Here is a 26,235-nt window from a genome sequence, read left to right on the forward strand (position 1 = left end):
GAGTGAAAGAAAATAATACTTGGAAATATATGAACAAAAATAATGCTTGGATACCCTGCCAGCATTTCAAAGTTCCATTTCATCCTCATCGCTACCACAGACTCGTATGTGACACAGCAACAATCGCCAACTGTGATAGTATTTTGCCATCACTATTCGCATGAAATTATTTTGCCATCACTCTTGTTACAAGAGCCATTTTATATTTAGTGAAACACCAAGCACAACTAGCTTCTTATAACTTATTTAAATAAAAATGATATTGAAGTGCTGAAAACATAGTTATTTCGCTTAAAATTGTGAAAGGTATATTGGTGAACAATTTTTGACTTTCCAAATGGAATAAAGTGATAGTTTTTCAAATATTTTTCCAGACACACCATTGGGAATAAAAGTACTGGCTGATAGACGCTACAACATGTAACACAACAACAATCTTTTATTAATGCATAAAAATATGTTAAATGTGATGTGATAGTCGTATAAATGTTATATTTTTGAGAATTTATAAATGTTTCATAAAATTAATAAACATATAAACAATCGTGTTTTACTTGACCACAATGATTCTTTTACAACTTTCTTAAAATACACTTTCTCTGATTGTTTGAAGGGGCTCTTATTGGCGTCCTTCTTAATGTATCCAGAAGGGCACCCAATAATTGCACTCATGCGATACTTTTTTGTAGTGACTTGGCGTGGTACAACTTCTCAATAGTGACGGCGCTTTTCCGAGGAGCTTTGGTTAAAAAATCACAAAAGCACCGTCACTATTGAGAAGTTGTACCACGTCAAGTTACTACAAAAAAGTATCGCATGAGTGCAATTATCAAGTGCCTTTTTGTATACATTTAGAACGACGCCAATAAGAGCCCCCCCAAATTATCAGAAAAAGTGCATTTTAAGATAGTTGTAAAAGAATCATTGTGGTCAAGTAAAACACGATTTTTTAGATGTTTATTAACTTCATTAAACATTTATAAATTCTTATAAATATAACATTTATACCACTATCACAACACATTTAACATAATTTTTTCATTAATAATAGAATGATGTTGATTTACAAGTGGCAAATTACATGTTGCAGAGTCTATCAGCCAGTGTTTTTATTCTCGATGGAGGCAGCGTGTCTGTAAAATATCTGAAGAACACTCACTTTATTCCATTTGGAAAGTTAAAAGTTGTTCACCAATAATATACCTTTTACAATTTTAAGCGAAATAACTATGTTTTGAGCACTTCACTATCGATTTTATTTAAATAAATTATAAGAAGCTAGTTGCGCTTGGTGTTTCACAAAATATAAAATGGCTCATGTAACAATAGTGATGGCAAAATACTTTCATGTACATTTCATACTTATTCCCATCACAGTTGGCGATTGTTGCAGCGTCACTTACGAGTCTGTGGTAGCGATGAGGATGAAATGGAACTTTGAAATGCTGGCAGAGTGCTTTCGGTGGGCAAATAATTGTTTGAGGCAACGAATTTGTTTTCTGGGTGAACGGTTACTTAATACATTTAAATCGAACACTTTTTTATAGCCAGCTTTATTAAAACCCCGGTTCGAAAATACCCATTTTTTAACGTAGAACCTAGACCTATGGCCGGGAAAACTTGGGCCATGTTTCATTTGAAGGTGATACCTTTACAATTTTAGTGACGTACATTTTAAATTAATCGGTTCAGTAGAACCGGTTTTTAGCGATTTTTTACTTATAATTTAGGATGGAATATCTGGTTACGATCGCAAACCGGTTACTTGATATTTCGACCTAAAGGTGAGTACTATGTTCGTATTTTTCACCAAAACACTAAATTAAAAGTACAAAAATATATATGAAGACGATTATATTTTTATAAAGTCTTGTGAAATAATGAATTGAAAAGAACCATTTTTATTTATAATTTCATTTATTTAAAAAAGTAACCGTGAAAACAATACCTTCACCTATCTCCGTATATAGGATCTCAAACCCAGGTATGTTACCGTATTTATGCGAAATAATACGCCTGCCTATTTTTTCGTGCGAAAAATCCAGGATTGTGTAAATATGTTATTAAAAAGCTTAAAACAAAGATTTCGCATTTATTCCGCGCTAACGTTTTTTATATGGAGTATAACAGTTTTTCGTGCGAAAACGTGATCTTAGTACTAGGCTTAAAATTGAATTCTCTATCGACCCAAATATTTTGTTATTTGACTAGCGTTGCTACCGAGTGACACCTTTTGTTTCACTTTTTAGAAATCATCAACGGCAACACCGTCTTTAGAAATTATTAGGCTCACATCAACGCCATCTTGCGATGTCTGCCATCACTACGTCGAATAACACCAATAACCTCTAATACAGAGTAGTCTTCGCTTGCGCTGTCAAATGCCGTCAATAATTGCACCAATGGTTAAATAAATTTGCTTGTGCAACAAGTGTAAACAAATATTGTAAGCGAAATTAATAAATAAATTGGCAAATAATAAATGAAAAATTTAAAGTTATGAACCAAATTCATCGCTGCTATCGTCTTTGTAAATTTTGGAAGTGTTAAACTATTTTTGTTACATATCAATAAAAAACAGTCGTAAATGTTTTAGCAAATATGGAAAAAATATAAATATCATATAAAAATAATATAAAATAAAAATGTCAATGACCTCGCATGAGGAAATATAGTCTCTAACGATTCTTGTATCATATATCCCAATATAAACCGAACCCCAGATTTGTCTTCAGCCTTTGGAGCAGCAAATTTCATCTGATCAGTTTTTAGAGTTAGATGCACAAATGCATCGCTACAAGGTGAATGCTATGGTGGGAGAGGGATCTTTTGGGCATGTATACCGGGCGGTAAGAAAAGATGACAATCAAATTGTGGCCATAAAAGTTATCTCAAAGGTAAGTTTTTTTTTTCGTGGAAAAATTCACAAATTCCTTAACACAATGTTTGTTTCTTTATTTGAATCCAAAGCGAGGTCGAACCAGTCGAGACTTGAAGACCCTACGCCGGGAATGTGAAATACAGGCTCATCTAAAACATCCCAATGTTATTGAGATGTTGGAATCTTTTGAGACTAAACATGATTTGGTGGTTGTCACGGAGTTTGCCACCATTGATTTGCATAGATATATGGAACGCAATGGTTATTTGCGTGAGGATAAGGGTCAACGTTTGATTTGTGATTTAGTATCGGCCTTGTATTATTTGCATTCCAATCGCATTCTGCATCGCGACTTGAAACCGCAAAATGTTTTATTGGACGAAGAGCTAAGAGCGAAATTATGTGATTTTGGTTTGGCCCGCAATATGACCATGAGTACACATATGTTGACTTCCATTAAAGGTACACCGTTGTATATGGCTCCCGAACTTTTGGAGGAGAAACCATATGATCACCAAGCTGATATCTGGTCATTGGGTTGTATTTCATATGAATGTTTGATTGGTCATCCGCCATTTAGCACAACTTCAATTTTACATTTAATAAAAATAATTAAAAAGGACGAAGTAACATATCCGGGATATTTAAGTAAAGATAGTAGATCGTTTTTGCAAGTGAGTAGAAAGATTTATATTTGAAAACCTAATAGCAATGTGTGTAATCTAGGGACTTTTGGAGAAGGAGCCTACCATGCGTGCTAGTTGGGCTCAAATCTTATGTCATCCTTTTGTTGAAGGAAGACTTTATATAAAGGCTGGGGTAAAAGCTGAAAATTCGCCTTTTGTTAATCCCCAGAATATGAAAATTAAATCGACAAAATCCTCTACTACATTCAAGGACAGGTAAGTGTCATTATACAATATTTGTTTTATTTATTAAGATAATAAAATAAGCCCAAATGGCTAATATATAGAAGCTAAAAAAATTACTAATTAATAAAAAACAATAACTTTAAAGCAAATAATTTAATTTTTGAATTTTTGAAATTTTTTTCAATCTTTCATTATTGTTTTTTTTTACTTCTTTATCATAGCAATGCAAATTTAAGTCAACTTAATCAAAAACTACGTTCCATAAAATTAGACGAATCTCAAGATAATATGACTTGTTCACGTGACAGTATTAATGCCATACCACCAAGTGATGTGGAGAATTTAGAAACCGATGTTGAAGATAACATTATTGTACCTTTTGCCAATGAGTCATTTCAAGGTGATACGTTGATCAATAAAATTAACATGGATAATGGAAAAATTTTGAGTAGCAGACCACCTCCTATAGGAGGTGGTGAAATGTTTCAAATACCTGGAGTTCATATGCCTATAATAAATTCTCAAACATGTTATGTTAATGGCAATAACAATATGATTCTCAATAATTTGGAAGACAATTTTGATTTAAACAATACTCCCGAAGAAACGCTGCGGTCTAGACCACCCGATGAGGAGTTAGTAAAAGATAATGGTAATATGATAGTAAACACTTTGCAAGAAAATTTGGCTTTAAATGATAAGACTAACAATCTGGATAACAATCAAGGAAATAGAGAATCTGTAGACAATACTGATAATACCCAAAGAAAATCTCAACTAAATGATTCAAGAGCAGAAAATCACAAGTCACAAAGTCAAAATGTTGATAAAGACTGTGGCTCTAGGGAAACTACACATTGTGGTATCAATGAGTCCAATGAGAAATTAAAAAATTCGAAAAATAATGCCAGCGAAAATGATTCGCAAAAGCTAAGACATTCAAGACGAGAACAAGAAAATTTGTCGAATAGCGGACATAAATCTGCGTCGATAAAGGCATCTAATCAATCCTTTGAAGGAAAACATAATACACAGTAAGTAGACATTATCTTGACTGGGAATAATCAGTACGGACAATTACCATTTTAACATATTCTTGCATTTTTCAGAAACACTCCTCCTTGTCTAATGCCTGGTTGGGATTCTTGTGATGAATCCCAAAGTCCACCCATGGAAAGTGAGGAATGGTTAGCATTTTTGGAACGCACCATACAAGAGGTTTTGGATGGCGAATTGGAATCATTGAAGCAAAAAAATTTAGTATGTCAATATTATTTTTTGAAACCCTCCACCACGTAGCAGAAAGAAAAATCAATTTTCGAGAATTTTCGAGAAAGTGAATACAGTGAAAGTGGACAGTTATCTAGGGACACTTGCTATATAAACACATTCAAATTAACCTCTTATAACCTCCCACATGTGGACAAAATTTAGGCTACCGTGGGTGTCCAGTTCTCATAGGCTTTACTGTACTCTTGATCTGGGTGTAATTCCAAGACGAACTAGCGATGTGAAACTTGCTACAGATGTGGTTTTTGTATGTGCGCGTAAAGTTGAAAGGTGGACTATATTGGCCGATTTATTGATATAGCCTCAATGTAATCTCTTGATTTAGTTACTTGATGGGTGACAAAGCACATTTTGTTTTTATTAAAATTCCGTATTTGCCTTATTCTATCGGCTTAAGACGGGTAACCAAAGGTGGACCATCTTAGTCCATGTGTTGATATAGCCCCCATATAGGATGAATCCCCGATTTTTTTTTTAAATATTAAAGTGGAAACTTAGACCAGATTTAATTGAAGTTTTGTACAGTGTGTTAATTTTGACTCACCTAGAGATCTATTTGTTGATCTGCCATTTTTATATAGTGTGTGGTGGTGTGCACGTGAGTAATATTTTACTCACACACACTCACGACGGGAAAATCTTACTCACGCACACCAAGGCACGATATTGTTTGGTAGGACACACGCTCTCTCACGAAAAGAAAATTTGTAGTCACGCACGAAAATTTTTCCAATTAAAGTCTTTACAACAAATTTTTTAATTGAAACAAAAATCAGTCACAAAAATTAATAGTAGTAGTATGATGGGATCGCAATCACCTTTGGCGACGTGATGGTGACGGATCCGAAGAGATGCGCCAGATTTTTCCACCGACAGTTTGTCGAGCATCCAGAGAGTGATAGAGCGAAAAGGAGAGCCACTCGTCGCATACATGGTCTCCGAGCCGATGACACACCACAATTTACCACAGCCGAAGTTACTAATGTCATCAACAGCGCGAAACCATCCAAGGCGCTGGGCCCTGACGGAATTTCAATGCTAATGCTGAAGCATCTGGGAATACTGGGAGTTGAGTACCTGACCAGACTCCTCAATTTGTGCTTAGAATCATTCATTATACCCGATGTCTGGAAGATGGGTAGGGTGATTCCACTACTGAAGCCAGGCAAAGACTCGAGTAAAGGTGAATCGTACAGACCGATATCCCTTCTGTCGCCAGTAGCCAAGACACTTGAGATATTACTCCTTCGCAGCCTTGTGGAGAATTTTCCAGCTGCCCACCATCAACATGGATACCGCAAGGTACATAGCACGACGACAGCCTTGCATGCCATTTCAGCACACATCAATATGGGACTCAATCCTTTGACATGGCACAGGACGGTCCTCGTGGCGCTTGACCTATCGAAGGCATTCTATGCGGTCAACCATGCCCCACTGTTCGAGGACATCGAGAATACGTCCCTACCGACAGGAACCAAGCGTTGGGTTCTGAATTATCTGTGCGGACGCCAGTCGTATGTGGAATTCAGGTACAGGAAGTCAAAACCCCGTAGACTTAAACAGGGAGTTCCCTAGGGTGGGGTGATATCTCCGGCACTGTTTAATCTCTACCTGTCCTCGATTTCAACCCCTCCTGACGGCGTCGACATTGTATCATATGCGGACGATTGTACAATCATGGCATCCGGGCCCATTGTTGATGACATATGCGATCGATTGATCGTCTACCTCGCTAATCTTACCAGTTATTTCGCTGCAAGAAATTTGAGGATATCTTCCACCAAATCCTCAGTCACACTATTCACTACATGGACTGTTTAATCTCTACCTGTCCTCGATTTCAACCCCTCCTGACGGCGTCGACATTGTATCATATGCGGACGATTGTACAATCATGGCATCCGGGCCCATTGTTGATGACATATGCGATCGATTGATCGTCTACCTCGCTAATCTTACCAGTTATTTCGCTGCAAGAAATTTGAGGATATCTTCCACCAAATCCTCAGTCACACTATTCACTACATGGACTGTTTAATCTCTACCTGTCCTCGATTTCAACCCCTCCTGACGGCGTCGACATTGTATCATATGCGGACGATTGTACAATCATGGCATCCGGGCCCATTGTTGATGACATATGCGATCGATTGATCGTCTACCTCGCTAATCTTACCAGTTATTTCGCTGCAAGAAATTTGAGGATATCTTCCACCAAATCCTCAGTCACACTATTCACTACATGGACGGCGGAAGTACGCAGGCAGTTGAATGTCAGAGTCGACGGCGAAATAATTCCGACCACAAATTACGCCAAGATTCTCGGGGTCACATTCGACTGCCTTTTTAAGTCGTCCGCCCATGCCACTGCAATTTGTGATAAGGTCTTCAAGTCGCTTGCCGGCAGCACTTGGGGTGCGGACAAAGAAACCTTGTTGACTACATATAAGGCACCTCAAACGAGCGACACTCAGTGGAATAACATACAGACCACGGCAGACCGTGGGAGGTCTCTCTCCAGTTTTGGCCCAACTAAGATCAGGCAAATGTAATTCCTACTTATCAGTGATTGATAGCAGCGTGGCTGACTTGTGTCCCATCTGTAATCAAGGGCCACATGACACTCGTCACCTTTTCGCTTGCCCAGCTAAACCTACCCGTCTCACCACCAGATCATTCTGGACACACCCCATCCTTGTCGCAGAGTTCCTTGATCTGGCTACTAGTTGAACTACACAAGCATAGAACAAAATGGATGAAACTACATTGAAAACTGTTACAACAACAATAGTATCAATAATTTTTTAAATGCATCAATTAATTTTTTAGTTGGCTTTCAATTAATTTTTTAATTGATACTATCATTTCCGTGATTTAAGACATTTCAATTAAAAATTAATTGGCTCGATTAATTTCGTGATTAAAAACAAAGGATTAAAGTCAGTAAACATGAGCATGATTAAAATCAAAAGCGTTACAACACTCTTTACTTCCTAGGTGTCACTAAAATTTTAAATAAATTCAACTCGTAAACGTTATATGTTCGTGTGTGGGATTATTTTCGTTAGCGTATTTTTCCAAAATTCGTTATTCACGAACACTCACGAAGAAGTTATTTTCGTGGCTCACGCACGACGTTTGTTTTGTTTATCATGCTCACGCATACTCACGCCGTTGCCATCAGCGTTACTTACGACGCACGTCCGTATAGCAGGCGTCCGAATAACTCAGATAACAAGCGTAACCATTTCAAAGCTGTGCTTATCGATTTTTAAGCCCAATACGAAAGAATTTCGCACAATTTTGTACGATATAAAAATGCACAGGTACCAACCAGAGTCCTAGGAATAATCATGACAAATGTGCTCTGAAGAAAGTGAAGAATGTCCTATAAGCTGGAAAGGCGATGGCGACCGTTTTAAGAGATTCACAAGGTGTGGTCCAAATCGACTATCTGGATAGGGTAAATTGATCACAGGGCTTTACTATGCCGTTTTTGCCGGTTTCAAATAGTGAAACTCACATCGGCTCTATGAGAAAGGTAAAACGAAAAGAAAATTTTTACTCACGCACCTTCACGCACGAAAATCTTTTAACTGTGACTCACGCAAAATATCGTGACTCACGAAAAATGTCGTGACTCACGAAAAACCTCGTGACTCACGAACTTTACTCTGCTATACTAGCACGATTCGAAAGGTCTGAAATGGATTAGTTTGATTGAAATGAGCTATAGGTAGCAACTCATCCACCATATTCTCCATATTCGCCAACCCTGACTAGGAGGGCTCGAGAAAAACGTAAAATAAATCGCTACTTTTTCCAAAAGGTTGTTCTCTCTTGTGATAAATACTATATGACCAACATCATAAATCGATCTCAGATTATACTTCTTGAAGGACTATTTAATATCAGGTTCTTATATAGGCGTTTATTAGGCGTTTTATAATGCTCAGGTCCCAGTTGTCTATTCATTAAATTGTCGAAAATTTTCTACTACATACTACGTTAACCCAATTTAAGATTATACATTGTTTTATGACCTTAAGTCCGTGGTGAAGGGTATATGAGATTCGGTCCGCTCGAATATAGTGTCGTTTTGTAAAATATTTAAAAAACGATTTTTATTTACCATCTAGGTCAGCATTATTGTGGCACCTTTGCGAAATTCAAAAGCCATACCCAAAGTTATAGAAAGTGTGGCACAATTACTGTCCCTGCCGTTTGTATTAAATGAACCACTAAGTATTATGGAGTCAATTAATAAGGTAAGATGTATATCCATTAGAAAATAAAAAAATATAAAAAATGACTTTTTATTATGTTGACTAATATCAGCATATGGGCCTTCAGTAGAGAAGACAATGTTTTTTTTTGTACATTTTTAACAATTCTTCTTTTTTCTCCAAGGTTTACGTCGACTGTAAAATAGTTCCTAATCTAATGTATGCTTCCAAATTGCTCATCTATGAAAGACTGCAAAATGATTCTATAACATCTTTACCTCGTCATATTCGTCCGATTAATGAAATGAATAATGAAGAAATCAAATGTATCTCAAGACTCTATGAGTTGGTGTGTCATTTGGTGCATTTGAATCAACAATTCCTTAATCAATTCTGTGATGCAGTTGCCATTTTATCGGCCAATGAATTTCTTATAAATTTTCTCAATCAAGAATTTAAAAATGTCCATGCTTTGCGTATCGCTAATAACATTCTGGCTCTATTGGGTTGTGTTTTAAGAGAGTTACCTGAAAATGCTGAATTAGTGGAAAAGATCATATTCTCATCGAGAGTGGATTTAACTTTGCTATTACGTAGTACTGATGATCTTTTGCGTTTGAGAATTTGTATGCTAATGCGTTTATTGGCACGATACAGTTTGAGAGCTTTACAAGCAGCTTGGTCGAAAGATGTGCGAGAAGCTATTGAACAATTGGCCGAAGATGATAATGTGGAAGTTAGAGAGGTGAGGAGAAATGGTAATCGATTTTTTTTTGTGTATATTAACTATTGGGACTTTCTTTTATTATTTTCAGGAAGCTGCAAATACAGTTGAAGAATTGCATAAATTTTCATTTTATTCTTAAACCCTTTAGGTATTATTGAGCATTAATATTCTTACGCAAAATGGTTAACTTTACTTAAAGTAGAGTAGTGCCAAGTACTTAGATATATTTATAAATATATTATATTCTTTCAAATTCTTTTATTATTTTAAAATTATAATTTAATTTTTTTATATAATATAAAGTTATATTAAGATTTTGACATATATTACAATATTATTCTAGGCAAAGATTCTATCAAGTGTTCCTTGAAAATAATCAATCATTTCGTTAAGATAATTGCCAAAACGATCAAAATTAAACAAACCATAACTACTGCAATCTTCTTCGTACATTTCATTTAATTTTGCAATATCTTTCTCCGACAAACCGCGTCGCTGACCAAAACTGGCATAAGGATCCTGAAAGAAGATAATTTTAAATAAGAAAGTAAGTAAGTAAGTTTTTTTTGGGTAAATTGACTTTTTATATTAATAAATTTAATTGTTTAATGTTACACTCATAGAAAATATTCGAAAAAATAGCAGTTGTTGTTTGCAGTGGTTTAGCGTAAAATTTTTTAGGTATAATATGTTACCCAAAGTATTTTCAAGAACCAAAAAGAGTTTTTCTTTGTCCCTGCAGTAGGATCCCAAAAATCTCTTAAATGCAATCAGCAAACGCTTTTTTTATAAAAATAAAATTTTGGCAAAATTTTCTTTATAAATAAAATTTTGGCAAAATTTTCTTTATAAATAAATTTTTGGCAAAATTTTCTTTAGAAATAAATTTTTTGGCAAAATTTTTTATAGAAAAAAATTTTGGCAAATTTTAAAATACAATTTTAGCAAAATTTTTTGCAGAAATAAAATTTTGACAAAATTTTCTATAGAAATAAAGTTTTGACTAAATTTTCTATAGAAATAAAATGTTGACAGCATTTTCTATAGAAATAAAATTTTGAGAAAATTTTCTATAGAAATAAAATTTTAACAAAATTTTCTATAGAAATAAAATTTTAGCAAAATTTTTTACTGAAATAGAATTTTGGCAAACTTTTCTATAGAAATAAAATATTGACAAAATTTTCTATAGAAATAAAATTTTAACAAAATTTTCTACAGAAATCTGAGGGTCGGTTTACATGGGGGCTATATATAATTGAACCGATATGGATAAATTTTTGCATGGTTGTTAAAGACCATACATTAACTCCACGCACCAAATTTTAACCGGATCGTATGATTTTTGCTCCCCCAAGAGGTTCCAGAGCTCGGGGATTGGTTTATATAATTACGGGCCGATATGGATCAATTTGTGCATGGTTGTTAAAGACCATATAGTAACACCACGTACCAAATTTCAGCCGGATCGGATGAATTTTGCTCCTCCAAGAGGCTTCAGAGGTCAAATCTGGGGATCGGTTTATAAAGGGGCTATGTATAATTATGGACCGATATGGACCAATTTTTGCATGGTTGTTAGTGGTGATGGCATCACTGACTAAGGACCTCCTTGACCACATTACGGATGAATCAAATTAGAGAAGCTTTGACACCAGCATAACTGAAAGGGAGGTTTGAACAACTTTTTGTTGTTCGGTCGAAACTGGTATGGTGTTGTAAAAGTTTTTAATGTAGTTCCATCCATTTTGTTCTCTGCTTTGGTAGTTCAATTAGTAGCCAGGTCAAGGAAATCTGTGACAAGGATAGGGTGTGTCCAGAGTGATCTGGTGGTGAGATGGGTAGGTGTAGCTGGGCAAGCGAAAAGGTAACGAATGTCATGTGGCCTTGATTACAGATGGGACACACGTCAGCTACATTTCTATAAATCACTGATAAGTAGGAATTGAGGCGGCTGCACTTGCCTGATCCTAGTTGGGCCAAAACTACCATGGTCTGCCGTGGCAGGTCTCTCTCCTACGGTGCTATGGGCGGTGATCTAGCACCGAGAACAGGATTATAACCTTGTAGCTTCTCACCGCTGCAGCTACAGTATCCTCATGAATCCTGTTCAGACATGTCTGGTATGCTATCTGATCTAGAGGCTCTCTTTTATAATGCTGGATCTCGCGCTCTAGAAGGTGCAGATCAACCCTTACATTCCTGGCTGGAGGTTGCCTATCCACAAGATTTGGTGATTTGGATGAAAACTTCGATAGCAACCCAAGAGGTACTGCTTTGGCAACATGTAATTGTGTCGACGCACTGGGATGAGCTTGGTCTCCGCATAAATGTGATCCAAGGGTGTACTGCGGAGACATCCTGTTGCAGCGTTCTGACAGGTTTGTATGTTATTCCACTGCGTGTCGCTCGTTTGAAGTGTCTACACTGGCGCTGCATAGTTTACCACTGACCTGCCAATTGCCTTATATGTAGTCAACAAGTCTTCTTTGTCCGCACCCCAAGTGCTGCCGGCAAGCGACTTGAGGACCTTGCTTCTACAGCGGAGGTTATCACAAATTGCAGTGGAATGGGCAGACGACTTAAAAAGGCTGTCGAATGTGACCCCGAGAATCTTGGGGTAATTTGTGATCCAAGGGTGTACTGCGGGAACATCCTGTTGCAGCGTTCTGACAGGTGTGTATGTTATTCCACTGCTTGTCGCTCGTTGGAAGTGTCCACACTGGCGCTGCATAGTTTACCACTGACCAGTCAATTGCCTTATATGTAGTCAACAAGTCTTCTTTGTCCGCACCCCAAGTGCTGCCGGCAAGCGACTTGAGGACCTTGCTTCTACAGCGGAGGTTATCACAAATTGCAGTGGAATGGGCAGACTTCTTAAAAAGGCTGTCGAATGTGACCCCGAGAATCTAGGGGTAATTTGTGGTCGGAATTACTTCGCCGTCGACTCTGACTGCCTGCGTACTTCCGCCGCCCATGCAGTGAATAGTGTGGCTGAGGATTTGGTGGGAGATATCCTCAAATTTCTTGCAGTGAAATAACTGGTAAGATCAGCGGGGTAGACGTTCAATCGATCGCAGGACCGCTTGCTAAGTATAATAGCAGTCCATTATTTCGGGTACACTTGGACTATTCAGTCTCCTGGACTCTATAAGCGGTTAACTTCTCTCCCAACAGTGAGTACTACCCGCATGATTGGTTAGGTTAATGACAAGGACCTCATTTTTAAAGTCGAATCCGAAAGGCGTTTCACATTACAGTGTAGTGTATAATATATGAGAATCCAAAAATTTCTCAAAAATTTCAATGGGTGGGTGATTAAAAATGGTATCCCAAATTGTAGTTTTAGGTTAGGTTAGTTATAGTGGCAGCCCGATATTTCAGGCTAATTTGGACTATTCAGTCCATTGTGATGCCACAGTGGTGAACTTCTCCCTTATCACTGAGTGTTGCCGGATTCTATGTTAAGCTCAATGGCAAGGGACCTCCTTTTTTTATAGCCGAAGCCGGGGTTCCAAAATCCAGTGAAACCACTTAGAGAATCTTTGAAATTCTCAGAAATGTCACCAGCATTACTGAGCTTATAAATAGTTTTGGTAAAACCCTTGAATATGAATTAAAAAATAAAATACTAGAAAAAATGGATCATGTTGATAAATATGGACAAAATTGACCATTACCAATCATCGGACCAAATTTAAAAAATAAAAAATTTTTTGGACCAATTTTGGTCCAATCAGGCCAAAATGACGAACCTGAGAGACAGCCTTGTGTTTTGAGAATGACCGAACAAATGCCAAGGAGTGGAGGCCTATTGTTAGCTAATACTTCAGCAATATGCTCAAAAAGACACTGCTAGATATTTGAGATTCACCTCGAAGTAAACTTTATGAAATTATGTTGACGGAAATCTCTAATGCTTCAAATATTTCAATGACAAAACTGTTTCTTAATATGAATGGCCTTTGCAATACTCAAGAACAGTGTTCATGTTTCGCCACTTTTTTTCAACAATGCTACGTTGCCACTTTTTGTTGCTATATTTTTGCAACATTTTTCCATGTTACAATATTGTATTTTGGTAAATTTTGGGTCCGGAATTCTTTAAAATTACGGATGTGATGCATGATCTAAAGGGTGATACGGTCAAAATTTGGTCAAGGGAAAACGCGTGTAAATCGGTGAAATCGTTTATTAAAAAAATCAAATTAAATTTCCTTTTCAAGTTCAATTAGTATAAAATTCAGGAAAAATATTTAGTTAGGCTTTCGCTTTTCCAAATCCGAATTGCCGGGCCTCACGCTTGACACCTGCCATCAGATTTTGTATAGTCACCTTGTCCACCTTCTTCGCCAGTTTGCCTTGAACTGCTGCTCGTCCTTAGAAGTTTTTTTGGTCTTCTTTAGGTTCCGCTTGACAATAGCCCAGTATTTCTCAATTGGGCGGAGCTCTGGCGTGTTGGGAGGGTTCTTGTCCTTGGGAACCACCTGTACGTTGTTGGCGGCGTACCACTCCATGGCCTTTTTACCGTAATGGCGAGATGCCAAATCCGGCCAAAGCAGTACGGAACAACCGTTTAGCAGACGTTTATTCAAACACTCTTTCACGTAAATTTCTTGGTTGACAGTCCCGGAAGCTATGAAAATGCTGCTTTTCAAGCCACAGGTACAGATGGCTTGCCAAACCAGATATTTCTTTGCGAACTTTGACAGTTTTATGTGCTTGAAAATATCTGCTACCTTTCCCCTTCCTTTTGCCGTATAAAACTCCTGTCCCGGAAGCTGCTTGTAGTCGGCTTTGACGTAGGTTTCGTCGTCCATTACCACGCAGTCAAACTTCGTCAGCATCTTCGGGGATCGCGCTTTGGCCGTCGTATTTTGTTTATCATCGCGATTTGGAGTCACTACCTTCTTGTAAGTCGATAGTCCGGCTCGATGCACGGTTGTAGACGATACACCCAACTTATTTGCGGCATCTCGGAGAGAGAGGTTAGGGTTTCGCTTGAAACTACCGGCAACTCTCTTTGTCGTCTCAGCGGCTTCCGGTTTTCGATTTCCCCCCGATTCAGACTTCCTGGCTGTCGACAAACGTTCCCCAAACACTTTAATTACATTTGTAACGGTTGATTTGGCAACTTTTAGCGATTTTGCCAGCTTTGCGTGCGAGTAGCTCGGATTTTCGCGATGCGCGAGCAAAATTTTGATACGCTGCTCTTCTTGCTTGGACGGCATTTTGACAACTGAAGAGTGAATTCCAAAATCAAAATAGGAGCAACATTCTACACACACACACCTTCAAAATGAGGGGTGTTCAGGTTTTTTAAATGCAAAATTGAAAGAAATACGTCAAGTTTATATTGACCAAATTTTGACCGTATCACCCTTTAATATAAAATCGAACCGTCCAATACTATAATTTTGAGCACTTTTTTCTTCACAAACCACAATGTTATCAAGCGAACAATTGTGACGCCTAAAAATATGCAAATAATTTTTGTTTTGGTTCATTCACGAGCAGCTAATTTCAAGGATTGATTTTCAATGAAATGGAGATAAAATTAATTTTGGTTATTAGATACATCTAATTAAAAAACATAAATCTGAAACATTTTAAATATTAAATTAGGAAGAGTGGATTGCATTGAAAATATATATTTGGTTTCCCCCCCAAATGATGTGCTTGCATTTAGTTGTAAAATGAAAACAATCTTATTAAATTTTTTTTTATAGAAATCTTAGTAATAGTTATATACTATTATATATATACTAAGGTGAAATGCCTTGTCACCTTTACTGATTAAAAGAAAAAAAAATATCATTAAAAATTTCCAATTAAAAAGTTAATTGAAGTTGAAAATTTTTTCAATTAAAAAATTAATTGATACAATTAACTTTTTAATCAAATTCGGAAGACTAATTCAGTTAAAAAGTGCTGATTTTTTTTAATTAAAAATGTATTTCAAACAATCGTTTGTTAATCCAAATAAAAACTCTAAGCCAATTCAGAAAGTAATTAAAAATACTTACCTTTTTTAATTAATAAATTAATTGAGTTTTGCAATCAACATCAATTCAATTTTTAATTGAATCAATTAAAAAATTAATTAAAATTTGCTAAAAAATCAATTAATTTTTTAAATCAAGAATTTTTTCTATGCCCAATTAAAACTGTGATTGATACTATCATTTTCGTGACTGAAGACATTTCAATTAAAAAATTAATTGGATCAATTAATTTGGTGATTGAATCAGAAAACAATTTTTTGTGTGTACTTACCAAAGGTTCTATGGTATTTTTACCATTTTTCGTAAATGCCTTTGAACTGTAATGCATAATGCTTTGATAGTCATATTCCACACCAAAATTACTTATGTGAGTTCTGGCATATTTATTGAAATTATGTTGATGTCCAGGTAAAATATTTTCCCAATTAATCTTCACATATTCATCTCTTTCTGTTGACGATTGCTGATGATAGAATCCTAAAGCATGTAATAGTTCATGTATAACTACACCATGTGTTACACATTTTGGGGTATTTAAATTGAGAACCTGTCAATAAAATGAATCATCATTTAGTAGTAGGCTTTTTCTATATATTTCATTATTTTTGTAGAACTACTTACTTGTCCACCTTGTCGTCTACCAACACTGGACCAACATCCCGAATAATTTCCTTTGAATATTATCCAATTTTTGTCGCCCTTTTCATAGGGTCGAAAACGTATGCAGGTTTTGTCATGATACTCTTTGAATGCCTTAAGGATGGTCATCATTTGGGTTTCGTCTGGAAGAAATAAAAAATCAATTTACAAAACAAAAATCAATATTTGGGCTCAATAAACGACAAAAAATGGAACAATTAGGTATGTATAGTAGCTGTCGCAAAGGTATGTATTACATCATGTTTCCAATTATTATTATTGCATTTATATATAGGATTTGTCAAACAAATGTTTAAAGACTTGTTGTATGGTATTAATATCACATATATTTTTTTAGATTTTTTAGTTAATCTTTATCGTTTGTACGAGTAGGTTTTGGTTTTGTAAGAAATGAAAAACAAAGGAAAAATTCAGTTATGTGAGGAAAAACTAAAACTTATCGTGAAATTAATTTTAAATTATATCAAATATATAGTTGGTCAATATGTTTAGTGCTATCGAGTTGTAGAAATTACAGCCAAGTATGACAACAACTAAACCGCTTGTGTGACAGCTGACAAATTTATTTCAGGGTAGTTCGTTTTATTGTTTACATGCTTACAAACACACTTTGATCTATTGAAATTCGGGATCATGGTTGCCACTAGAGCCATAAATATTCTACCAACATTTGGAAAAAAAATCTAAAAAAAAATACCAAAAACAAAAATCTTATTTTGCAAACTTTTATTTCTATAGAAAATTTTGTCAAAATTTTATCTCTATAAACGTTTTTGACAAAATTTTATTTAGATAAAAAAATTTTAACAAAAAAAAAAAAATTGTCAAAATTTTATTTAAAAAAAAAATTGTCAAAATGTTATTTCTATAGAAAATTTTCTCAAAATTTTATTTCTATAGAAATTTTGTCAAAATTTTATTTCTATAGAAAATTTTGTCAAAATTTTCTATCTATAGAAAATTTTGTTAAAATTTTATTTCTATAGAAAATTTTGTCAAAATTTTATTTCTATAGAAAATTTTGTCAAAATTTTATTTCTATAGAAAAACTTGTCAAAATTTTGTTTCTATCGAAATTTTTGTCAAATTTTATTTCTTTGGAAAATTTTGTTAAAATTTTATTTCTATAGAAAATTTTGTCAAAATATTATTTTATAGAAAATTTTGTCAACATTTTATTTCTATAGAAAATTTTGTCAAAGTTTTATTTCTATGGAAAATTTTGTCAAAATTTTATTTCTATAGAAAATTTTGTCAAAATTTTATTTCTATAGAAAATTTTGTCAAAATTTTATTTCTATAGAATATTTTGTGAAGTACCTTTTAGGTGGAGAGGAATATTCGATGTCCAAGAAAGTAGAATTGCCATTTTCGAATTTCGAAAATTTGAAAGTTGTGCTGTATTGTGCTAGGTTTGTGCCGATTTGTGCTGCAATTTGTTTTTTTAAATTTTATCAAATAGCCGAGATATTTCGAAAAAACTTTTTTCAACAAAATTTTTGCCAGAATCGCCATTTTCGAAATTCGACATTTTGACACTTGTGCTGAGTTGTGCTAGCCGAGTACATTATTGTGCCGTTTAAATAAAAATTCTATCTCTTATAGTTTTCGAGAAATTCTAAAATTTCGAAAAATTTCCAGAATCGCCATTTTCGAATTTCGAAAATTTTAATATTGTATTAAACCGTTATCGACTTGTGCTAAGTTGTGCCGTTGAGATCACCTTTCTATCTCAAGCCGTTTCCGAGAAACAGCCAAATTAAATTTTTAAAAAAGTTCAAAAATATGTGTTTGAAAAACGCCAAAATTGAAATTTTCGAATTTCAAAAAACTGAATGTTGTGCAAATTTGTGCTAGTTCAGTACTCATTTGTGCCGTTCGAATCAACTTTCTATCTCAAACCGTTTTGGAGATATTCGCAAAAACTTTTTTTAAAAAATGCCAATTTATGATTGAAAATAGTCAAAATTTAAAATTTTCGAAATTCAAAAAACTGAACGTTGTGCCAATTTGTGCTAGGTTAGTACTAATTTGTGCCGTTTGAATCAACTTTCTATCTCAAACCGTTTTGGAGATATTCGCAAAAACTTTTTTTAAAAAATGCCAATTTATGATTGAAAATAGTCAAAATTTAAAATTTTCGAATTTCAAAAAACTGAACGTTGTGCCAATTTGTGCTAGGTTAGTACTCATTTGTGCCGTTTGAATCAACTTTCTATCTCAAACCGTTTTGGAGATATTCGCAAAAACTTTTTTTAAAAAATGCCAATTTATGATTGAAAATAGTCAAAATTTAAAATTTTCGAATTTCAAAAAACTGAACGTTGTGCCAATTTGTGCTAGGTTAGTACTCATTTGTGCCGTTTGAATCAACCTAGCACAAATTGGCACAACGTTCAGTTTTTTGAAATTCGAACATTTTAAATTATGACTATTTTGGCATAAATTGGCATTTTTTTAAAAAAGTTTTTGCGAATATCTCCAAAACGGTTTGAGATAGAAAGTTGATTCAAACGGCACAAATGAGTACTAACCTAGCACAAATTGGCACAACGTTCAGTTTTTTGAAATTCGAAAATTTTAAATTTTGACTATTTTCAATCATAAATTGGCATTTTTTAAAAAAAGTTTTTGCGAATATCTCCAAAACGGTTTGAGATAGAAAGTTGATTCAAACGGCACAAATGAGTACTAACCTAGCACAAATTGGCACAACGTTCAGTTTTTTGAAATTCGAAAATTTTAAATTATGACTATTTTGGCATAAATTGGCATTTTTTAAAAAAAGTTTTTGCGAATATCTCCAAAACGGTTTAAGATAGAAAGTTGATTCAAACGGCACAAATGAGTACTAACCTAGCACAAATTGGCACAACGTTCAGTTTTTTGAAATTCGAAAATTTTACATTTTGACTATTTTCAATCATAAATTGGCATTTTTTAAAAAAAGTTTTTGCGAATATCTCCAAAACGGTTTGAGATAGAAAGTTGATTCAAACGGCACGAATGAGTACTAACCTAGCACAAATTGGCACAACGTTCAGTTTTTTGAAATTCGAAAATTTTAAATTATGACAATTTTGGCATAAATTGGCATTTTTTAAAAAAAGTTTTTGCGAATATCTCCAAAACGGTTTGAGATAGAAAGTTGATTCAAACGGCACAAATGAGTACTAACCTAGCACAAATTGGCACAACGTTCAGTTTTTTGAAATTCGAAAATTTTAAATTTTGACTATTTTCAATCATAAATTGGCATTTTTTAAAAAAAGTTTTTGCGAATATCTCCAAAACGGTTTGAGATAGAAAGTTGATTCAAACGGCACAAATGAGTACTAACCTAGCACAAATTGGCACAACGTTCAGTTTTTTGAAATTCGAAAATTTTAAATTATGACTATTTTGGCATAAATTGGCATTTTTTAAAAAAAGTTTTTGCGAATATCTCCAAAACGGTTTGAGATAGAAAGTTGATTCAAACGGCACAAATGAGTACTAACCTAGCACAAATTGGCACAACGTTCAGTTTTTTGAAATTCGAAAATTTTAAATTATGACTATTTTGGCATAAATTGGCATTTTTTAAAAAAAGTTTTTGCGAATATCTCCAAAACGGTTTGAGATAGAAAGTTGATTCAAACGGCACAAATGAGTACTAACCTAGCACAAATTGGCACAACGTTCAGTTTTTTGAAATTCGAAAATTTTAAATTTTGACTATTTTCAATCATAAATTGGCATTTTTTAAAAAAAGTTTTTGCGAATATCTCCAAAACGGTTTGAGATAGAAAGTTGATTCAAACGGCACAAATGAGTACTAACCTAGCACAAATTGGCACAACGTTCAGTTTTTTGAAATTCGAAAATTTTAAATTTTGACTATTTTCAATCATAAATTGGCATTTTTTAAAAAAAGTTTTTGCGAATATCTCCAAAACGGTTTGAGATAGAAAGTTGATTCAAACGGCACAAATGAGTACTAACCTAGCACAAATTGGCACAACGTTCAGTTTTTTGAAATTCGAAAATTTTAAATTTTGACTATTTTCAATCATAAATTGGCATTTTTTAAAAAAAGTTTTTGCGAATATCTCCAAAACGGTTTGAGATAGAAAGTTGATTCGAACGGCACAAATGAGTACTGAACTAGCACAAATTTGCACAACATTCAGTTTTTTGAAATTCGAAAATTTAAATTTTGGCGTTTTTCAAACACATATTTTTGAACTTTTTTAAAAATTTAATTTGGCTGTTTCTCGGAAACGGCTTGAGATAGAAAGGTGATCTCAACGGCACAACTTAGCACAAGTCGATAACGGTTTAATACAATATTAAAATTTTCGAAATTCGAAAATGGCGATTCTGGAAATTTTTCGAAATTTTAGAATTTCTCGAAAACTATAAGAGATAGAATTTTTATTTAAACGGCACAATAATGTACTCGGCTAGCACAACTCAGCACAAGTGTCAAAATGTCGAATTTCGAAAATGGCGATTCTGGCAAAAATTTTGTTGAAAAAAGTTTTTTCGAAATATCTCGGCTATTTGATAAAATTTAAAAAAACAAATTGCAGCACAAATCGGCACAAACCTAGCACAATACAGCACAACTTTCAAATTTTCGAAATTCGAAAATGGCAATTCTACTTTCTTGGACATGAATATTCGGCAAAATCTACCAAAGCAACATGAATTACCAATATACTAAACAGTAAAAAATCTACCAGTTTTGCATTAATTCGAACAGTTCTAAAACAAGTATATACGGCCGTAAGTTCGGCCAGGTCAAATCTTATGTACCCTCTACCATGGATTGCGTAGAAACTTCTACGAAAGACTGTCATCCACAATACGTGGGTTGTGTTATCTTAAAACTTCTTAACATCGTTTTCTAAATTGTGAGTTAGTCCATACGTGGTATGTATAGGTAAGTCCACAAATAATTACGAATTGATATGGACTTTTGCACGGTACGTAGAGAGCCAGAATTGAAATATGGGGGTCGCTTATATGGGGGCTATATACAATTATGAACTTGATATGGACCAATTTTTGTGTGATTGGGGATCGATTTATCTGAGGGCTATATATAACTATAGACCGATATGGACCTAGTTAGTTAACGGCCATATACTAGCACAATGTACCAAATTTCAACTGACTCGGATGAAATTTCCTCCTCCAAGTGGCTTCAAAACCAAATCTCGGGATCGGTTTATATGGGGGCTATATATGATTATGGCCTGATATGGACCACTTTTGACATGATTGTTAAATATCATATACTACCACCACGCCCTTCCAAGGGGCTCCTGAGGTCAAATCTGGGGATCGGTTAATATGGGGGCTAAATATAATTATGGACCGATTTCGACCAATTTTTGCATTGGTGTTTGAGGCCATATATGAACACAATGTACCAAATTTCAACTGAATCAGATGAATTTTGATTTTTCAAAAGGCTCCGGAGGTCAAATATGGTGATCGGTTTATATGGGGGCTATATATAATTATTGACCCATGTAGACCAATTTTTGCATGGTCATTAGAGACCATATACTAACACCATGTACCAAATTTCAGCCGGATCGGATGAAATTTGCTTCTCCTAGAGGCTCCGGAGGTCAAATCTGGTGATCGGTTTATATGGGGGCTATATATAATTATTGACCAATGTGGATCAATTTTTGCATGGTTGTTAGATACCATATACTAACACCATGTACCAACTTTCAGCCGGATCGGATTAAATTTGCTTCTCTTAGAGGCTCCGCAAGCCAAATCGGGGGATCGGTTTATATGGGGGCTATATATAATTATGGACCGATGACGACCAATTTTTGCATGACCATATACTAACACCATGTACCAAATTTCAGCCGGATCGGATGAAATTTGCTTCTAGAGGCTCCGGAAGCCAAATCTGGGTATCGGTTTATATGGTGGCTATACGTAAAAGTGGACCGATATGGCCCATTTGCAATACCATCCGACCTACATCAATAACATTTACTTGTGCCAAGTCTCAAGTCGATAGCTTGTTTCGTTCGGAAGTTATCGTGATTTCAACAGACGGACGGACGGACGAACGGACATGCTCAGATCGACTCAGAATTTCACCAAGACCCAGAATATATATATTTTATGGGGTCTTAGAGAAATATTTCGATGTGTTACAAACGGAATGACCCCCATCGTATGGTGGAGGGTATAATGATATTTTTTGTTCGTTATTTACGACTATTATTGCATATCAGACACCTGTTGACTTCATAAAGTTGTGAGTTTTGACGTACGAGTGCTTTTTGTATTGTTTACAGCACATTAAAAAATTCATCTCGCTCAAAAAAAGAAATTAAATCCTTAACATTTTCGTGCGACGTGGATTAATTCAACAACAAGCCATCGATGATCTTCCTTCGTGGTGTCGTAGTTCCGTCAAGGATCATTGTTTATCGATGGCATGGTGAATTCAATCGAGGTCTCAATTCACTCCAAAACGAGTTTCGTGAAGTTCGCAAAATCGGTGGATATTCCGGAAATCATCGATTCATATTGCAAGATCGCCATGTGACTTATCGTGAGATTTAGGCAACCTTATGAATTGGTGGGACCAACATTTGTTCGTCAAAAAATTGTATTCCCGTTGGATCCCACATAATTTTTCAATCGCTCAAAACAATGCTTGTGGCGATTGGTCCAAATAAATGCTCAAAAATATGCTTCGAAATACGTCTATGACGTCTATGGAGGCTCATATACGTAGCCTCATAGTAAACAGCAGTCCACTTTATGGATGCTCCAGGTTGCTCACGCACAAAGCACATCGAAGCAATCAAATTTCTCGGAAATGCTGGACATGTTGCAATCGTACTATCCAATCAGGAAAACCAACCACAGAAGACGTATCCCTTTTCACCACGACAATGCGAGTTCTCACACATCGACTCAAATACCTTCGCTTTGATGGGTCATCCTTGGCCTTGGCGCAGAATGACTTCTTTTAATTCCAGTGCGTAAAAAAATGGGAGTTAAACGTTTCTTGACACCTGAAGAAGTGGTTGAATGTATGCTTTGGAGATACCTCAATCATACCAGCAAAAATGCTTCGACATTTGGTTCAAACGCATGCTATTTTCAATGATTAACATTTGTTTTTTGTTCTCTAATCCCTAAATATAAAAGACAATTGCCAAAAAGGTCAACTTCGATTGGCCACCAGATTTCAAGTGCAGCCGATGGCAACAGAGTGGGCTGTCGCATTTTTCGTATTTACCGACCATGGGGCCAAAATAAATGCCAATATTATCGGCGAAATATGCTAAAGACAGTATTGAATCCAAGGTAGACAAACCTTTCGGTCGCAGACCGCGTCCACCCAAGAATAGGTTAGGTTACGTATAGTGGCAGTCCGCTATTTCAGGCCCACTTAGACTATTCAGTGAGTGCATTGTGATTCCACAGCGGTGAGGTTCTCTCTTAACACTGATTGCTGCCCGATTTCATGTTTGGGTCAAGGACAAGGGACCTTCTTTTTATAGCCGTGTCCGAATGGCCATTGCACCACGGTGGCTCCCGTCAACCCAAGAATGACTTAAAAATGAGCTTCCTCGCTTCATTTCTACCGCACAATGGTCACCAAAAATTCCGAATCGAAATCCGTTGGACTTTTGCACTTAGGGCATTTTGGAGTGTAAGACTGGCATTCAAAAATACTTAAGTGTCGATTATCTAAAATCTCAAAAGACCACGGAGTCACTTTCGTGCAGCGTGCAATGGCTTTGTTGACCTCATTTATCAAACGGTCTTTTTCAAATACAGGAGTCTATTGTGTCTCTTAAAAAACCCAATCTGCGCGGGTTTAATAACTAAAACTTTGAATTGTTTGTACGAAGCGTCCCTATTCTTTCGTGGCTACAGAAACTATTGGGCCAAATTTCTTCTTTAAGAGAAAATAGAAAATTTTACGTCGCGATGAAAACCATCCAATCTGTATATCACTATTATCATTGTCATGATCCATTATTCTTTTTGTTGTTAATCGCGATTTAAGTTCCAAATAATACTCACTAAAATCCTGACTATCGATATAAAATGGCACAGTAGCATCGGGCCACGTGGCTTTCTCATTCAATAATCCATTGCGTAGATATTCACGATGTAACATTATGTCGCCTTCAAAGAGTCCACTGTGTTCCCAAATATGATCTTCATGGTCATCATTCCAATATTCAAAGGCTGGACCTACATAAAAAAAGAACGAAAGAGTTTTATTACACCACCACATGTTATGAGATCTATGGAATGTTGCGACAAGTAATAGTTACCACATACTGTTGTGTTTTCTCAACATTTGCATATTTGGACCCCATCGTGCCTTTGGAGGTTTTACTGGATTCCAATTGGTCACAGCAGCATGGCAAAGTGTCAATGCAAATGTCAAGAATAGAATCGCATGTAAATGATAACGCAACGAATGCATTTCCCAGCCAAGGTTAAGCAATTTTGGCTATTGACCAAAAAATGTTTAACTTTCTTTTGAATGAATGTGAATGAAACGACGACAATTGTGAAGAATTGAAATAAAATCAACTTCACTTTCTTTGTTGAGTGACAAAGACCTAAAGAAAGACTTTTTCTGTTATCGTGGGCCTTTTATAGTTTCGGTTGTGTTTTATTACTCCCCCTCTACACATTACAATTTATATGGAATGGGAATTTTATAATACGAGTAAGAATATACAATTGTTTTACGATTGAAGAGTCTCCCCACCTTCCAAAATGAATGGGAAAAAAATGTGAACTGAACACTTAAACGCTCAATTGAGAATGGTAATCAAACAACAATTTTGGAATATTATTACAAATGAAATGTGCGATTGCGCACCTCTTAAGTGAATGTTCATTTCGTTTGAAAGCTGAAAATGCGTAGTACTATTAAGGTAGTTTTCTTTATTTTTTGTTGTTTTAGAATGGCTTGCGTTTTATATGGAGAATACTGTAGGAAGCGTGAAGAGACAATTGTCGAAAAAGCTCTCTAAAGTGCATATTTAATTGTAATGCTACAAACTAACAAAGTATTTTAAATTAAGTGAACGTTAATAAAATATTCCTCACCAACTAAGGAGTACTTCACAAATTTTCTATAGAAATAAAATTTTGACAAAATTTTCTATAGAAATAAAATTTTGACAAAATTTTCTATAGAAATAAAATTTTTCAATAGAATATAGAAATAAAATGTTGACAAAATTTTCTATAGAAATAAAATTTTGAAAAAATTTTTTATAGAAATAAAATTTTGACAAAATTTCTATAGAAATAAAATATTGACAATATTTTCTATAGAAATAAAATTTTGACAAAATTTTCTATAGAAATAAAATTTTGACAAAATTTTCTATAGAAATAAAATTCTGACAAAATTTCTATAGCAATAAAATTTTGACAAAATTTTTTATAGAAATAAAATTTTGACAAAATTTTTTATAGAAATAAAATTTTGACAAAATTTTTTATAGAAATAAAATTTTGACAAAACTTTCTATAGAAATAAAATTTTGACAACATT

General features: G+C 35.0%; 2 protein-coding genes across 2 annotated transcripts; one reads left to right on the forward strand and one right to left on the reverse strand.

Moving 5' to 3' along the window:
- Positions 1 to 2,386: 2,386 nt before the first annotated feature.
- On the forward strand, positions 2,387 to 10,438 carry fu (STKc_STK36 domain-containing protein fused). Its single transcript, XM_075302833.1, has 8 exons — positions 2,387 to 2,897; positions 2,971 to 3,555; positions 3,608 to 3,783; positions 3,975 to 4,787; positions 4,863 to 5,013; positions 9,186 to 9,314; positions 9,457 to 10,017; positions 10,088 to 10,438. The coding sequence occupies exons 1-8, from the start codon at positions 2,787 to 2,789 to the stop codon at positions 10,136 to 10,138; spliced, it is 2,577 nt and encodes an 858-aa protein (XP_075158948.1). The 5' UTR covers positions 2,387 to 2,786; the 3' UTR covers positions 10,139 to 10,438.
- Positions 10,339 to 25,262, reverse strand: LOC142232119 (seminal metalloprotease 1). The gene is made up of 5 exons (XM_075302834.1): positions 24,999 to 25,262; positions 24,735 to 24,908; positions 16,626 to 16,786; positions 16,276 to 16,551; positions 10,339 to 10,518 (listed from the first exon to the last, which is right to left on the reverse strand). The coding sequence occupies exons 1-5, from the start codon at positions 25,144 to 25,146 to the stop codon at positions 10,339 to 10,341; spliced, it is 939 nt and encodes a 312-aa protein (XP_075158949.1). The 5' UTR covers positions 25,147 to 25,262.
- Positions 25,263 to 26,235: the final 973 nt, after the last annotated feature.

The sequence above is a fragment of the Haematobia irritans genome, chromosome 3 (genome assembly GCF_050003625.1).
Source record: "Haematobia irritans isolate KBUSLIRL chromosome 3, ASM5000362v1, whole genome shotgun sequence".
Classification (NCBI taxonomy): domain Eukaryota; kingdom Metazoa; phylum Arthropoda; class Insecta; order Diptera; family Muscidae; genus Haematobia; species Haematobia irritans.